A 17,997-nucleotide genomic window follows, 5' to 3' on the forward strand; every position below is an offset into this window, starting at 1 on the left:
AACTTCTCTTTCCTTCCTCACTGTACCCAGTACCACTGCCTCAAACACCAACCTCACCTCCACCAGCATGGCATGCTCATTCCTAGCAAGAAAACAGCTTGGAGAGTTCTGGAAATAACAAGAGAGAAAAGTAGGGCAGCCTCTTCCCAAGCACCATGCTCAGATCTGCAGGGATGTAGCATCAGAGACTCAGGGCTGGAAAGCAAAGGGCTGTGGCAGGTGCCGCGAGCATCAATCCAAGGCTGGCCTAGAAGACCAGAGGCGCTGTGCTCATCCACAACCCATCCTGAAGCATTTGCTCAGCTGGCCTGAAACAAATACAGCTGCAAGGGAGAATTTACATGTGTGGCAACTCAAGTTCCAATTAGCTGAGGAAATGGGTCCTGGGAGATCAAATTAGTTTGTGGCAGCAAGAATAGCTAATTTAGCACGCTCAGACAAGCAATTATTTCTTTCCCTAAATACCACTCTCTCCATGCACTGATGCCTCTCTGCACTGATCCACAGCCCTATCTTGTAATATCATTTGTGACAGTCTTTTAGGAGCTATTCTGCAGAGAATAATACGTGTTTGCTTTAGTTAAACTAGCAGAACAAGCTGCAGAAACTGGTGCAAAATAGTTGCTGGGACCACATATGGGATTGCAAAACCAGGGCACTAACTAGTCCAGTTTCTGCACACAGCATAAGTGCCAAGCTCCACAGTCTGAATGTTTCATGGCCCACACAAGAAGAGCTGCAATAGGAAACACTTAAAAAAAATAGTTTTAAAAAACCAAACAAAACCAAAAAAACCCAAACCAACCAACCAAAAAACCTCCCAAAACCAAAAAAACTCCTCCAAACCAAAACAGAAAAACAAACCAAAACAAAAAAATACCATAAAAAACCCACACTGTGAGTGATTTTGTTTTGAGGGTGACTGAGCATGGGCACAGGTTGCCCAGGGAAGTTGTGGAGTCTTCATCTCTAGAGATACTCAAAAGCCACCTATATATACGTGATTCTGGACAATTCACTTTAGATGGCTCTGCTTGAACAGAGGGATGACTTCCCTCCCAGGTGACTTCCAGAGGTCGCTTCCAACCTCAGCCACTTTGTGATTATGTGGAAAAAGCTCATCAACTCACTCTGCTGGAGAGTGACTGCAAATGGCTGATATTTACATCTTCATCACACAGGAAAAGAAAGGATGCAGTAGACCTGTTTTTGCTGATTTCACATTGGCTGCTCTCCCAGCAGACAGGGAAGTTTTCAACTTTTGTATCAGAATGATCTTCTGGCACAAGCCTCAGTGCCTGGGAAGAAACCATTCCCATAGTCTCTGAAAAATGAGGATTGTTTGGATCATGATGGCACCTACAGGCCATGTAAAAATTCAAGCATGCATCAAAAATCTTTTCCTTGCACTCACAGCTCAGTACATTGGCAGTAACAATTCCAGAGTCCTCTATACCAGTGGATCTGGGCAGGAAAAACTTGTTACAAGAATAAACAGGAAAGACATCTCTGCAGGCCTAAGATTAAGATATGCTTGGTGGTGGATTTATTTTTATTTTTTTTTTAAAACAGCCCCCCTACAGGGATGAATTTTCCTACACTACAAGATAGTCAGTGTCAAAGTAAAAATCCTTATCTTACACTTCTTGTCTCTCATTCACAAGAACCACAGAATTAGTGGAAATTCTAGTTACATATAGCATGACAACATTCAGCTCACTATTTCCAAATCTGGTACTAATAAAAAATGCAAGTTTATTGCAATAAACAAACACATGGTTTAGGCTTGTAATTCATTAGGGGAAAAAAAATTTAACTCAACTTATTGAGAGCAGTCAGGCAGACTCCTAAGTTCTTAAATATGTATCACAAAACTTGCCTATTATCCAGTTAGGGCAAACCACACAGCCAAAGTGACACCAAGAAGAAATATCTGCAAGGCAAGCAGTAGTTCCTTCAGGAAACTGCTTTGGCCCTGCTTAGCATTTTAGCCTGCTAATTATTTTAAATTTCAGCCTTCTTGGACAGCAGCAACTTCCATGGTTTAAAAGGATCATCTGTATGTACACTGAAAGAGCACAATGGCTGAGCTCCAGACACCCCCTTTGTATCCATCTGGTTTAGATATAAAGATCCTACATTTTTGCACTTCCCATGGTTTTTAAAGATGCAAGACAACCAACAAGCAATTAAGATTTATTCTTGTGACAGAGAAATGTCATCACATAATGCATTTTATTTTATTTATATCCCATCCCCACTGCAATTCCAGGAACTTAGAAGAATACACTGAACGGTCGCTTGACTTTACCTTCCTGGATACGCTTCTCTTTACGATCCTGTGGAAGAAAGAGAACATTTATCATTATCCTACTAGAGAAGAACTTTCAATCAGCCTGGGATAACAGAACAGCAGTTCTAGTATTTCAGCATAGACTACATGAAGTTAGCACCATTTAGGATTTTAAGGGTCTTTTCCACCCTAAATGATTCTATGAGCACAAGCTATTTAAAAGTAAAACTTCTCCTACTAAAGACCTGCTCAGACTGACCTCACATCTAGGTACCTCACAGGCCAGCAGAGACCAATTCCTGCAAGGCATTTTTCACCAAACTAGTTATGTCTCATAATTTGTACCTTGGTTTCTACCTCCTCCTTCTGGCTGAATAATCCATCTTAGAGATCTAATTATGGAGAAACTTCTTAATAACTTGCCTAAAAGTGCCTGTGATCACTTTCTACTCATTTGTACCTCACTCTGCAGTCATGTACCTTTCTGACAGGTACCATTACAGTATACAGGCACTGCAGATAACGGCCACATTCGTTCTGCTGGATGAAACCAGAAGATTAACTTAAAACCTGATAATTTATCCCTTGCTTTCTCAGACACACAGCAAACATTCCTCAGAGAAAAGACTATGACTATCGTGCCTTACATACTACCAGGGAAACAAGAAAAATCCCCAAACATCATTAAAGGAATTGCAATAAAGGAAAGTGAATTATCCTGGACACTAATTAAAGACTTCAGCATGGCAAAATGCTGTAGAGGTATTGAAGTCTCAAGAACATTTGTATCAACACGCTCACCATGTTTCATAAAACCTGAATTTTCAATTAACCCTAGCAAACAACATTCCCTACAAATATTCTATTAATTTATGTTAGTGCTTTGTGCTTTATGACTTGATCTAAAATGCTACTTCTGTGCAAAAGAGGATAATAAAAGTGTTTTACAACAGCCACAAATTCTCTACTAAAAATAGCCACTGTCTGCCTGTTAGCAATTTTATGTATGTATATAGCTGAGTTTTTCCATAATGATCTACCATTGCTCAGATTCTGACACTCATAGTTTAGGAGTTAGAATGGAAGCAAGATAAACCCTCCAAAATATTAAAACATCCAGCTGAGATCAGACACTGCAATTAGCATAATTTTTCCTCCCCATTTGCTTCACTAAATTAGAGAAATGGTCAAGCAATTGCATGGTCTGTCATCCATAAGCTTCCTGTGTATTTTAAGTTCAAAATGCATTGTTAATGCATGTCAACCGCTGAAAATAGGAGTAATTTAGGATTAATTTTCACTCTGTGCTACAGAGAGCTTTGTGACTGCAAAATAGCCTGATGAGGCAAAGTGTGACTGGCCATACTCCCAAGGGTACAATAAAGGGCTCTCAGAAAAACAAGAGTCTACAACCAGTAACAGGCTTTGAGACAGCAGGCTCGCTATCAGCCTTCCTTCCCTCACTACTTTAATGGTATTAATCATTCCCAGGCACAAGAGGATCCCACAAACTGAGACTCCAAGCAGATCTACATTTTGCAAGCTGGTGCTTGTGGTGTTCACTGATGTTCAGCGTTGTCGACTTACCCTATCAGTTTTTAAGACAAAGAACCAGAAGATGAGGGGGCCTAACCCATAAACAGCTCCTAGAAAGGACGTCTTGGGTGTCGGGCGGAAAGTAGGGTAGACGTTCTGCGACTTCGCGAAGGCCCAGCGGATTAAGGCGGGATTTTCCTGGGGTGCAAAGAGAACGGCGGTGAGGCCGGCAGGACTCTGCACTGGCCCCTCCACCCAGGGACTGAGGCCAAGGCACACCGGGAAAGGCATCAAGGTCACGGGGAAGGCGGGCAGCGTCCCTTCGGCACAGCCCCGGCCCCAAGCACGGCCGCAGGCACGGGCCCCGCTCCGGGACGCCGCCGGGTGAGGCGGACGAGCCCCGCGCTTCCCCCGCCGCCCCCTCGCCCCTCTCCATCCCCACTCACGATGACGGCGGGCGGCTTGGGATTGTTGAGCTGCAGCTGGTACTGACGCTTGAGCCGGGAGCGGATCGCCAGGCGCTCGGCCTCGGCGCGGAGCTTCTCCGGCGATGTGTCGTAGGTGTCGGGGTCGAGCTCGGCGGGCAGCGAGACGTACTTGTTCGGCCTGTACAGCTTGGCCGCCGATGGAGGCGGCGCCGACGCCATCTTGGAGAGCCGGCTCGGGCGCGCGCGGGGGGCGGTGCAGGCCCCGCCCCCGCCGCGCCCTCTACGGGAGCAGCGAACTGCCCTCACGGAACCCGAGTCATGGAATGGTTGGGGCTGTGCGGGAGCGGTGAGCTCCCCTCACGGAACCCGAGTCATGGAATGGTTGGGGCTGTGCGGGAGTAGGGAGCTCCCCTCTCGGAACCAGAGCCACGGAGGGGTTGAGGCTGAAGGGATGGTAAGGCTCATCCTGTTCCCACTACGCTGCCATAGGCAGGAACAATTTCCCCTAGACCAGGTTTATCAGAGCCCCGTCCAGCCTGGCCTTGAATACTTCCAAAGGATGGGGCATCCACGCTTCTCTGGGGAACCTGTGCCAGTACCTTACCACACTCAGGGTAAAGGATTTTTTCTTTAATATCTAACCTAAACCTACTCTTTCGATTTGAACCCATTCCCCCTCCTCCTGTCACTGCATTCTCTTGTGAATAACTTTTCCCCATCTTTACTGTGAGTTCCTTTCAGGTACTGGAAGGCCAAAATTAGCTCACCTCAAAGCCTTCTCTTTCCCAGGCTGAACAAACCCAATTCTCTCAGCCTTTCCTCGTGGGAGAGGTGCTCCATCCCTCTGATCATCTTGTTGGTCTCCTCTGGATTTGCTCCAACAGATCGATGTCCTTCCTGTGCTGGGGACCCCAGAGCTGGATGCAGTGTTCCAGGTGGGGTCTCGCAGAGCAGAGGGGCAGAATCCCTTCCCTTGCCCTGCTTTGGATGCAGCCCAGGACACATTTGACTTTCTGGGCTGTGAGTGCCTGTGACCAGAACATGTCCAGCCTTTCATCCATCAGCACTCCCAAGTCCTTCTGGTCAGAGCTGCTCTCGATCTGTTCAACCCTCAGCCTGGTTTGATACCGGGGTTGCCCTGACCCAGGTGCAGCACCTTGTACTTGGTCTTGTTAAACCTCATGAGATTCCCAGGTGCCCACTTCTCCAGTGCTGTGGCTCAGGGCATGTCAGGGGAAGGTTTTGGTCTCACAATAACAATAGTCCCAGCTGGTCAATTTTTCCTGTCCCCTGCTATTGAAATGGCCTTCAGAATGAGTCACAGGTCAGGAATGTGGACCCCTTTGAGTCTGCTGGAATAAGGGGCTGACATTGCTGTGTGAGTGTTTCTATGTTCTAGAAAGTGTAGTTAATGTATGACAAACTGCTGAAAATAAGTCTCTTAAAGTCACAGGATCACCGAATCATAGAATATTCTGTGTTGGAAGTGACCCACCAGGATCACCAAGTCCAACTTAGCCCTGCACAGAAGCATCCCCAGGAGTCACATCATGTGCCTGAGAGCATTGTCCAAACACTTCTTGAACTCTGTCATGCTTGGTGCTGTAACCACTTCCCTGGGGAGCCTGTTCCAGTGCCTAGCCACCCTCTGGATGAAGAACCTTTCCCTAATATCCAACCTAAACCTCCACAGGCTCAGCTTTAGGCCTTTCCCTCTGGTTCCTGTCATTGTTCACCAGAGAGAAGAGACCAGTACCTGTCTCTCCACCTTGAGGAAGGACTGCAATTAATTTACACCATCAGTGCTACAGAGAACTTTGTGATAGCTATGTTTAAACATTAATTCCTTTTTGAACTGAATAAAAAATCCCTATGTCTGAACAGTATTCCTTGTTACACAAGAGATATGTTGCAGGCAGACTGGTATTTGCAAAATCCCACAGTAATTGACTTCAAACTGTCCCTTTGATTCTTTAACCACAGCTGAGCTGACTGGACAAGCTGACAGGTAACCTCCAGGATTCCCAAGAAGTGACTCACCATCTTGACATTATAGACAGGTTCAGGAATCACCCTCTGCTTGGTGAACACAGAAAAACAGAAAGAAAACAGGGGTTTGACCTTGCACTGCTTTTGACCAGTGTGTGCCCAGGTTGCCAAGAAGGCCAGTGGCATCCTGGCCTGGATTAGTAATAGTGTGGCCAGCAGGACCAGGGCAGGGATTGTCCTCTTGTGCTCGGCACTGATGAGGCCATATCTCCATAACTGTGGGCCCTCTCGACAAGAAGGACATTGAGATGCTGGAGCATGTCCAGAGAAGGGCAACAGAGCTGGTGAAGGGTCTGGAACACAAATCCTGTGAAGAGTGGCTGAGGTTGTTTAGCCTGGAGGAAAGGAGGCTCAGAGGAGACCTTATTGCTCTCAACAACTATCTGCAAGGACGTTGTAGCTCCATCCTTTGGAGTTGGTCTCTGGTCCCCAAACACAAGTGATTGGACAACAGAAAATGGCCTCAAATTGTGCCAGGGGAGGTTTCGATTAGATATTAAGAAAAAAAATTTCCCCAAAAGGATTATCCAGCACTGGAACAGACTGCTCCAGGAAGTGGTCCAGTCACCTTCTCTGTAGATATTCAAAATACATGGCGTGTGGGGACACCGTTTAGTGATGGGCTTGGCAGTACTGGGTTCATTATTGGACCTGATGATCTTATTTTGCAACCTTAATGATTCTTAGGCTTTGGCTTTAAGAAGTTTTTATCTTTGTTGGTATTAAGAACTTTGGTCCCCAGTGATGTAAAGAAATCTATGCAAATTGTCTTTCTAGAAACAAAGTAGCCAGTAAACAAGTTTACTGTTTTGTTTTCTTCTTCCAATATACAAAACAGTGATAGTTTTGCTGATTGGGACCCAGTAAGTGAATGGCTGTGCATATATAGTTATGGCCTGATTTACACTGTGGTAACTGCAGACTCAGGTGATGTTGGATGAGGGATTACCATTTCCTCCTAAGCATACACAAAATAATACTGCTGACTTTATTTAAGATGCTGTGCTTTGGCACTGCAATAATAGAGCAAAAGCTCTTCCTCACATCCTACAATTTCACACTTTTTCCTAAGCACTTGGAAGTAAATGACCTCTTTTTGGTCTGAACAGCTCATTAGGAGTTGTGACTTGCTTTCATCAGGATGAAATACAAATTGGATGTTTCTGCAGTTTGTGTACCTTGAGCATCCCCACCACATCATCCAACATTAGGTACATTTCCCTCAAGTACAAGCCTATGGTCCTCTCAGAAATCTCTCCAGTTTTTCCACCCTCATTGTCTTCACAAACATGTGTCTGCAAATCCAAGTGAAAACCAAGCTGCTTCATTCACCGTCAGTTCCCAGGGGACTACTTATATGTCCCATTGCTTTTTCCTTCCAGGGCTTTCAGCTTGGGTCAGTGGCTCCTATAGCATGGAAAAATATACTCCCTTTATTTCGCATTTTGTGACCATTGGATTTAGTGAGCTCTGTGTCTCCAGTTCCAAGACTTGTGTCTCTTCATAACTGGTATGTAGAGAGCTGCTTTAGCAGTACAGTACCTATACCAGCAGCACTGCCATGTGGTGGTCCTGTGGTACTTTCATCTCTGAGTGTTCCCAAAGACTTGGCAGCCCGTGCCTCCCAGCCCCTACATGGCTTGCTGCTTTTAAAGCTGCTCCTCCCTGTTCTCTCTTATTCCTTAATAAAATGACACGTGCAGCCTTGAAAGAGATTGATTCCTGGCAGAAGCAGGAGTGCAGATTGGATTAGCAAACTGGGAAGGGTTGGTTGCTCTGTGGGAAATGATGAGGGTTTTTTTCCCTCTTTGCTGCATCACAGAGTGGAACAGAAGACTCCTGTTCCTGCAGATCTCCCAAAAGACTTTAAAACAGCCAGATGCCTTTGCCCCAATCTGCTGACTCCCGAGGTCTGTCTGTCGTGGTGTGTGACTTTTCTGTGGGCAGGAGCAGGGATGGTCTTGCGGTGAAGTCACTTGGCAAAGGCAGCAGGTTCAGCTCCCAGCCCTGTTGCAGAATCTTTGTGATCTTATCAGTGCAGGTCCAAGCTGTGCCTTCTCCCTCTCCCCAGAGCTCGTAGCTGTGAGTGTGCATGCTTGGCATGCAAACAGTGTTGGAATTAATTCTACTGGGAGAAAAACAGAAGGTACAAAGCAACATTTCCATTAACAATGTAATGTACTGTATTAGAAAACCGAGCAACCAGCTGCTATGCTAGAAACACCTTTGCATTTCATCTCTAATGGCTAAGTCATCCTCCTTCCCAAAGGATCAAAATCCTCACAGGGAGTCTTTTCTGAGAGATGACACTTGTTTCATGGGGTAAGAAAATAACTAAATCCCTTCCAGAGAAACATATTCTCTGACACTGAAGCCTGTGCTTTGCAATTTGTTGTTTTCACTCCTTCAGGGATGAATTTGTGCACTTTCTTTGTTTTGTAACAGCCATGTTTCTAACTTTAAAACACATCCTTCAGCAAAAGCCTGAGTCACCAATAGTCAGTGTCTAAACCATGCATAAAGCAATGCAGGACAGAGAGAAATGCTGCAGACAAAGCACTTGACTGAAATCAGTGATTGTTTTTTCTCCTGCTGACAGGAACTGCTGCACACAGGGAGAAATGCTGCGATGACAAACTGTCCCCCTGTGCAGACCTCCTGCTTCATCTGTCTTCTTGGATCACCCTATGGCAGCCTCTGAACACAGTCTTGCTGCTACTGCAAACCACCTCTGAAACAAAAGATTTTGCAAGAATGAACAAATCCTTCTTGTCCCTTTTTTGTCAGCCAGATCTTGAAGCTCGTTTGGCTCTCCTCCTGACTGCTAGTGTTGACCTAAGGCAAGCAGCAGGAATATAAAATAGGGTATAGTAAGGGTGGGGCCAGTCTCAGTAGGGCAGCACAGGCTTGAACTAGAATATGCTGGTTATAAAACCACATCCTCATGGGCTCACACACCAAGGCTTAACAGGTAAGACCCCAAGTGGTTTTTCTTCTTTTTAATCAGGATTGATGTTTATGGAATGTTCAAGGTTGGCAGTATTAAGTGAAATTGACAATTCTCCTATGAAAAGGCCTTTGAAGTTTACATCATCTGTTTTCTTTGCCATCAGCAGTAACCAAAATGGAAAGAACAGTCAAGAAAATTAATCTTTGTCCAGAACCCCGTGGAGGGTTGGGCTTGACTGACTGCCAGACATCCACCCAGCTGTTTTCTCACTCCTCTCCTTGAAATGGCTGGGGGAGAAAATGATAGAAAATGATAGAAATGATAGAAAATCTCATCGTTTGATAAAAGTCCATTTGTTAAGAAAAGCAAAAGCTGCACATGGAAGCAAAATAAAAAGATGAATTTATTCACTACAACCCATCAGCAGGCAGATGTCCAGCTTTTTTTGGAAGCGAGGTTTCAATAGGCATAGCATTATGCTTGGGAAGACAAATGACATCACCACAAATGTCCTCCCATCATTCTTCTTTCCTTCAACTTTTATTTCTAAGGAGGACGTCATATGGCATGGGGTATCCCTTTGGTTATTTGGGTCAGCTGTCCCAGTTATTCCTCCTCCCAATCTCTTGCCCATCACCAGTCTACAGACCTTCAAAGTTGTTGGTGGGGTATTGGAAAGTCCTGACACTGTGCTAGCACTGCTCAGCAGCACCCAAACCCATGTGCTATCAGTGCTGTTTTAACCACAGATGAAAGACACAGACCCTGTGGGTTGCTGTGAAGAAAGTTAAGTCCATTCCAACTAAACCCAGTACAAAGGTAGTTTGAAAGCCGTCTGACACCACTGAATTTCAGGCCATTCCCTCAAGGTAGCCTGAGATCAGATACACTTCTGTGACACTCTTTGACTGAAGCTGCAAATAACTTCCACCTTGAGTTTAAAGTAAGCCAAGATACTTTCAGTTTAGAACTGTGTGATTTTGCTGGTGGCTTTTCAGTCATGCCCTAAAATATACAGACTGGATTTTTTGTATACACAAAAAATTTCAGTGTGACAAGACTAAGTGATTCTATGCTTCGAGTGAATGAGTGAAAAATTAACCTAAATCACAGACCTGTCGACCTACCTCCAAGGTGACCATGCATGATGTTCTCAGAAGACACAGGTTAAATATGCTGTCAACTCCAAAAATATTGGTGCCTGTCAAACTTGTGCTGAGTGCTTGCAGTTGCCCTGTTTGAATCAGTTGTCAGGCTGGGTTAACATGTTGCTGGGCTCTGTTGTGAATTCTCAGTGACCTTTTGCAAAGAAAGCAAGCTGGAGAATGGGGGAAGCTGACAAAATCACTCATATCACAAGAAGGTTCCTGAACAGAGGCACCTTACTTCTAATTCCCACATGTAATGGCCAAGAAGGGTCATTTGGCTCCTGTTCCCATTCTATACAAGTGAATAAATACTGCAAAGTGTGCTGCTGACCTTCTTTTGAACAGGCATCAATATCAAGCATCCATGTGCGTGGATAAATCTATTGTAAAAGCCAAATGGATACAGAAGGGAAGCAGTGTAAGAAGCATTAAGATCCAGCGTAGTTTATTTGAACTCAGAAACAGCGCATCTAACTGCAGCATATAGCTATACTAATACATTGTCCAGATACAATGTAATTCATTCTGTGTTAAGAACTGAAGTCCCCAGTGTCTTTATCTTATAGTTGTTTAAAGGAAGCCAGGCATGCAAAGGAAGGAGTTAAGATGGTTAGGAGAATTATGAATTGTTAACACAGCCAACAGGCCACCCATAAATGTGTATCAAATGTTGAGCTCAGCAGGAGTTAGTTACAAAACTAGGACATTTAATGAGTCATGAAGTGCCAGGAATAATGAGACATGGCATTAAACAAACCATTCCTGCCTCTCCTTGGCTTGTCCAGAGACGATGGCAAGAAGCCCTCTGCTGTTTCAGCTTTTCCTGTCAAAATAAAACTTTTGACTCACACTGAATTATAGCTTGGCTGAGCTGCCTCAGCCGGGGAGCTGGTGCCGCCTGGGCGGCCCTGGTGAGAGAAGGATAAGCTGGCAGCCAGCATCGCTTCTCCACTCCTTTGCAGGTCATTGATTGTAGCATTTAGTACTGTTATATTCTTAGCTCTCCCTCTGCTTCCAGCTCCTCACACAAGAAACTATTAATAACTACATATCAATGAAGAGTGGGAGAGGAAGAGGTCTTAGAGCAGGGTGGGAATTTGAAACCCTGCATGTCTGAGGGGAAGTCCTGTTGTTGGTTAAGTGTTACAAGTACTTAGCCAGTTGGGGGCTCGAGTTCCTAGCTTGACCTCAGGCCTTCCTTATTACTTTGGCTTTGCCTGGACAACACTGGACTGCAGCTGGTAATGGTTATTGCCACTGGACCTGCCCTCATCACCTTGTCTGGCTCCCAGCTCAGCCCAGTCTTGACATTCCTGGACTGCACTGTCACTCATGGAGCAGTGCTCAACCTCATGGCTGTGGGGATTGTATGTGGTGCCAAGAGTGAACTCAGATGGCTGCCAGTAAAAATTCACAAAGCAGTTCTAACAGGAGTCAGTGAGAAGAAACTCAAGTGTTGCAGGAAATGGCTCACACTATATAAAGGGAGGCATCTTTTCTGGCCTGCTGCTCCTGACACAGACCATCACCAGAAGCTGATGTTTGTTTTTTTTCCCCATTTTTCTGCAGGTGTTTTGCTCTACTCACGAAAGAAATTATAGATCTGTCTCATACAGTCTGGGTATCAGAAAAGTAGGCAGTGCCTGCTGTGAACTCTGCCTGCTTCTCTCTGACATGAAGGGGAGAGTTTCAGACACTTGAGTCCTCTTATCCCAAAACATGCCTGAGAGACTGTGAACCAACCCTTGGAGATTCATTTTTTTTCTGCATGGGTTGTGGAAAGAGTTGAGTGTAGCCCAGCTACTTTCCAGTTCCCTGAGTATCCACTGTGTGACAGAGTGCCATGGCTTATGTAGCCTGGAGCAAAATGTTACCCAGCCTTTACTGCACATGGAGAACGCTCCTTTAAGTTCTTCCCAGACCCTTTTCATGGTGAAATGCTGGAGTTGCTGACAGCAAAGGAAAGCCCCATGAAAAATGGCTCTGGCCCACAAAGCTTTCAGATTCCCTGCAATGTCTTACTTGAAATTACCTGATGGGTTTAGCTGGACTTTTTTTTCACAAGCAGAATCAGAGTGTAAAGACAAGCATGCTGTGTGAAGATCCAACCAGGAGAGGCCAGGGAAACTTTAATCCCCAACAGATATGGCCACTCTTGCTTGTGAAGACAGAAATGCAGTGCCTCAACTATTGGTTTGGTTTTAGGAACTTTGCCTGTAAAGGTGGAATCCACTTAAAAACATCATCTTGGAGGAAGCCTCACTTTATGGTGTCATCAGGTCCAAAACCTATCCACATCCTAAAATTAATTTTTAACTCAAAAAAGAAGTAGGACTTTATAAACAATGACTCTTTTAGAAGTCACAATTTTTTCCTTTGTAGAGGAAGACACTCCAACCCTGTGTGGGGAAAAAAGCCTCCTGCCTGAAATCTGTGACAGATGAGCCTTGAAGGAGAAGCAGCTCTGTTGCACTATGTAGAAAAAGATGCTCACTTTGTTTTGCTTTATATATTTTGTTAGAAGTCTGGAGCTTACATTTTAAATCAAGTCTTTGGGAACACACTGTGAAGCAGGCCATCAGTATGAATAAAATATGTTAGTAGGACCATGTTGAATTTAGTGTGACTTTGGCAATCTCTGTATTGCAGTGGGGAAGAGCTTAGTTGTGGCAATGCAGAGTGTTTTTTTTTTTCTTTGCTCAAGTAAAAGACAGAATACAAATGAGGCTGTTGCTGCAGAATGCCAGCTAGTGGGAAAGATACACCATGTCCAGACTGGGTATTTCAGTGTTTTAAAATAAATTATGGCAATACTAGAACTTTTTTAAACTTTTGACCCATAGAGATAGAAAGGCAGAGCAATGATGTCCCTGAACTCTTGTTATCATTGTATAAATCAGGAAATTCACAAAACAGAAAATATACCTTAGCACTGCAGAACCCTGTATCCATCAGGTTTCACCTGCCTTTTTGGGGAGACAGGCTAAGGCAGCTGCCAAGGTTAAAAATTGCTTCCTAAATTTATGTTTCCATACTTCTCTAGATAGCCTCTTAACAGAGGGGTTTGCTCTTTGTGTAAACAACTTCTATTTACAGTACCATAACTCCCTAATTCAATCAGTGTAATTCTGATTTCAGTCCTTAAAGGGAAGATTTCCACTTGTGGTGTGACCCTTGCAGGACTCTTTAGACACAGTGGTGTGGTGTCCTGCTCTTCTACTGCTCCCCACTCCATCCCCTTACATGCATCTGCTTCCTTCCTACTCGCCTCCATATGTTTTAGCCCTACCCAATCCTGTTCTCCCACACACTCAGCAATGCTGAGGGGCTCTTTATTCCCTCAACCTACTTTGACTTCCCCTGCTTCCTTTACTTGCTGCTCAGTTTTTTCCCTGCTCTCTACTGGACATATCTCACTCATTTTCATCCAAATATCTTTAAAAGTAGATCCAGTTGCGGTGGCAGCCACTTGCAAAATGCTCGACAGATGGCAGCTGGTGACTTTTTGGTACTCTGCTCCCTGATTCTTCTCATCTTCTTTGAATCAAGCAATGTGTACACAGCACACTGTGAGCAGGAGCATTCAAAGTTCTTCCTCCTTTGCTTTGAATTGTTTCAGAATCTTCCTGGGCCTGAAGCTAAGGGAAGTGCAAGCAGCCATCAGCCATCATCTGGTTCTCCTCAGCCCAGGGGGGCTGATCAAACTCAGTTTCTACAAACAGCCTTTGAGTTTTACAGACCACTATCATGGTGAAGGCTATGGAGAAGGGCCCATCCATCTCTGTACTAATGCTTTTCATGGTGAATACTTCCTTTCTTTGTGTGCAACATACTGTCAGGAGAGAGTTTGTCATGACTCAGGCACAACATGGTATCCCCAACTTCTGTTGCTGTGTTGGTCTTGCTGCAGGCTCCAGGAAGGCAGCCCTCTCTTGTTCCCAACATAGTCCACCAGTCCCTGCAGCTGCCCAGACCACAAAGTCACAAATAGAATGGCTCCAAGGGAAATTGCAAAGCCTGGTGCTGGTATGTCTGTATCAGTCCTTTCACAGCTGGCTGAGATGCCTCTTCTGCTCGACCAATTATTAGGGAGGTTGCATTTCTCCATAATTTCCCTGAGGACTGAACACATCTCAGCAACTGAAAGAAAAAGGGTGGTGATTCACCTCTCGACCTGCTTAATTCTTTCCAGGATCGTTCTTCTCATGTGGAATTGAGAACGTCTGGGATATACTCATGAGACAAGCTAATATGCTAAAATCTGTCTCAAATCCAAATGAAAATTTGAAATATGATAAAACACTTGCAGCACAACAGTCACCAAAGTTAAAGTGCTTTTTCTTTACAGTTATATAACTTCTTCCCAGAACAGAGCAAGACCCCATTTCCCATCCCTTTGCTTTGCCTTGTGGGGCTGTGTTAACTCCTTGAACCTTCCTTGTTTTACTTCACTGTAGAAAGAGCTTGAACAAAGCAGGAAAACTGAGCCCCTAATCTTAAAAATCTCCTCCATATTTTTTTAATATCAGTGAAATTATGAAGCTTTGGTTTCCTTTTTCTTAAGACATAGTTTTTGCAGAGGCATTACAGGGGTGAGATCTGTTCCTGACAGCAACGCTGCCTTTTTTTTCAGGCAATGATAGAAAAGGTCATTCTGACCTGCAAAGCAGTCTCAGAGCAGAGTTACCTCTGGCTGTATCGTCCCACCTCTGACATTTGCCAGGCAGTTGACAACTTCAGTTGATAGCTTATGGATTTTTATCCTATTTTCTTGCAGCACAACCTCTTCCAAGTACCAGCATCTCTCTTTTTTTCTGAGTGGACCTATATTGCATCTGACACCAGTTTTGTCTCGATTTTTGACTCTGTTTGGGACAAATTCTTCTGACTTGCCTATCATGTAGCATACTGCTCACAGGCTTTGTAGATGTGCTGTGCATGGCACACAGGAACACAACTGCAAGATGTGATACTGTGGTGAGAGGTCTCTTCCCTGGGACCTCTTGGAGGGAGAAGCTGTCACTCACTGTATTATCTTGACCTTGTTCAGAAGCAAAGGTGCAAAAGTACTTCATGGTCCCAGAGTCTAGACAGTGACAGGTTTCATTAGGACTGAATTTAAACAGTTTCCTACAGAGGGTACTGCCGTGCTCATGGCCTTAGGGTGACCTTGGGGCACAGCATGCAGAAGAATGTCTCTAGGAGTTTAGGGCTGATGATGTTAGCATTGGCTTGTCCTTGCCTAATACCTTATTCTTGGAAGAAAGGAAAAGTCAGGATTGGGTGTTCCTTGGACAGAACATTAGTTGATCAGAGCATAGATATTTCGATGTGATTTCTTCTGGTAAAGATTACTTTCTTGCTTGCGAGTTGCTTGTTGTTTGTGCTCTGTGGCAGTGAAAGGCCAGTATGTGATGAGGAAAAGGTGATCTTTAGTTTAGGACAGGAGAAGTGAATCAACAACCCAACAGCTGGAACTGCATTTGTGATGTTGCTTGGCACCCTCCTGCTCTTATGGCTTGACCCTGTCTCAGGATTTCAAATCTTTGGATCCAGTCCAGGATTTCTGAAGAAGTCATCAGTCTTTCTCAGCAGTAAGAGCTAGTGCTGAAAGCATAGCGGGTTAATGATGATGGTCCTAAAAATGCCAATAAAAATAGTCTGACAAAATTTCCCTCAACAACCATGTTCACATATTTCCTGTTTTGATACAACATTGCTGTGTTTTTTGACAGAAACAGAAGCACTTTCTCATCCTTCCATTTAAAAAAAATTGTTTATTTTTCACATCCTTTTCTCCTCTTTATACCAGTTGCTAAGGGAAACAGAGGAGTAAACAAGAGGGGAAAAGTGAGAGGGGTAAAGGAAAATAAAACAATTCAGGTTTTGTTATTTTGAATAATTTTTTTTCTACTAAACCCAGATATATCATCATGATAAAAATATAAAAAAACTTCTTTCATCAAAAGCTGCTGATTCTCTGTGCTTTCTCAAATCAATTCCTATTCCATGGTGTTGCCCTGAGTGTAGCAAAGGCTAGCATGAGGTATCCAGACAGTGCTGGCTCCTGACAACATGGCTGGTTCAGTTTTAGAACTGCAGAAATGCAATGGTAAAGAGCAAATCTTAAGTGTTTTCTTAACAGTTATCAATTGTTGTCAATTTTTTTAGCAATTATCCATAGCTGCTGTTTCACTTTACAAAGTAACTTTAGGTTGCTCCTTTCTGTACCAGTGAACAAAGCCCCCTGAGACTCTGCACATGCTGGTCTTGTAGGTGTGCTGCAGGTGCTGGAGTCCTGCTCTGAGGGTAATATTATTATTATTATTATCATTATTATTATTATTATTATTATTATTATTATTATTATTATTATTATTATTATTATTATTATTATTATTACTATTACTATTACTATTATTATTATTAAGAAATTTCAGCTGCTGTTTTTGAGCTGAAATCAGTGAAGCTCTGCAGAAAGCCAGAGGTGAATAGCAGTGATGCAGCAAAAATGTTTCCTAGAAAAAAACCTTTTCTACAAGGGTTCACACTGCTCTGCAGAGACCAAAAGAGTCAAAACAAGTTGTGTACACTTTTAGGCAGTATCAAACATATTTTAGCAAAGCTGATGCTCTTTATTGAGTTCTAGACTACTTTTCCACTAGGTAGCCAACAATTATGCTCAGCTGAATGGGGGAGGAGGTTTGAGCAATGCAGTCCCAAACTAGTAAAATAGCAAAGGGTTTAAAAAGGAAGGGGTCTCTGATCTAAAGCAAAACTTGATATATGTTTTCAAGATACATCTGGCTGCAGCAGTAAAGTAGATAGAATCGAAAGTAATTCTGAGTAGTATGTTGGGGTTCAGCCCAAAGAAAAATTTCTAAAGGGAAAAAATAAAGTTTATAAAATAATACACTGAACAAAATGGAACTGTGATAAGTCTACACCTTCATTCTCAACCCTGAGCTGCATTCTGTGGGTAAAAACAGCTGCTGCCAAAAATACTAGTTGCTTTAAAGAAGCTGCAGTGCCATCACTTCTAGAAGAACTTCCTGTTGTTTCTGGGTATGGTGTTAAAATAAGCATCTGGTTCAGAAAATGATATTGGGGTTGCAATAGAACTCTTCCAGCTGTTGTTAACTTTCCCTAAGAAAACAACATAGGGGGGAAATGAAAACATACTAGCCTTATTTACACAGAGCCCAGTGTAGCAACACCGAATACTTAAGTTCTCAAGCCCAGATGAGACAGAGCTTCAGGGGTCCAGAGGGATATCCCTGTCAGAGGGCTCTCAGATGTCTCATTGAGAATGAAATTAAGGATTCTTCCCCAGAAAGGACAAACTGGTGCATTGGCCCTGCACAAAGGCACAAAGGAAAAAGGACAAAAGCAATCTTCCCCTGCTTGCTCTGGTAACCAACACAGGTTTTAACCCACAAGTTAAAAAGATACAATGTGTGGGATAGCTGGAAAGAGAAGAACAGACCCAAGTCGTGGTGGATTATTAAAAGTCAAAACCCTTTGCCATCTGATGATGGGATCAAAACTCATTCTTAGGGCTGCTTCTAGAGGTCTGTGCTCAACTTGTGATGC

General features: G+C 43.8%; 1 protein-coding gene across 1 annotated transcript; it reads right to left on the reverse strand.

Moving 5' to 3' along the window:
- Positions 1 to 2,180: 2,180 nt before the first annotated feature.
- Positions 2,181 to 4,516, reverse strand: NDUFB4 (NADH:ubiquinone oxidoreductase subunit B4). The gene is made up of 3 exons (XM_005523881.3): positions 4,276 to 4,516; positions 3,881 to 4,027; positions 2,181 to 2,339 (listed from the first exon to the last, which is right to left on the reverse strand). The coding sequence occupies exons 1-3, from the start codon at positions 4,474 to 4,476 to the stop codon at positions 2,277 to 2,279; spliced, it is 411 nt and encodes a 136-aa protein (XP_005523938.1). The 5' UTR covers positions 4,477 to 4,516; the 3' UTR covers positions 2,181 to 2,276.
- Positions 4,517 to 17,997: the final 13,481 nt, after the last annotated feature.

Source organism: Pseudopodoces humilis, chromosome 2, assembly GCF_049639895.1.
Source record: "Pseudopodoces humilis isolate 2021_Gansu_Grassland_sample_001 chromosome 2, ASM4963989v1, whole genome shotgun sequence".
Lineage (NCBI taxonomy): Eukaryota > Metazoa > Chordata > Aves > Passeriformes > Paridae > Pseudopodoces > Pseudopodoces humilis.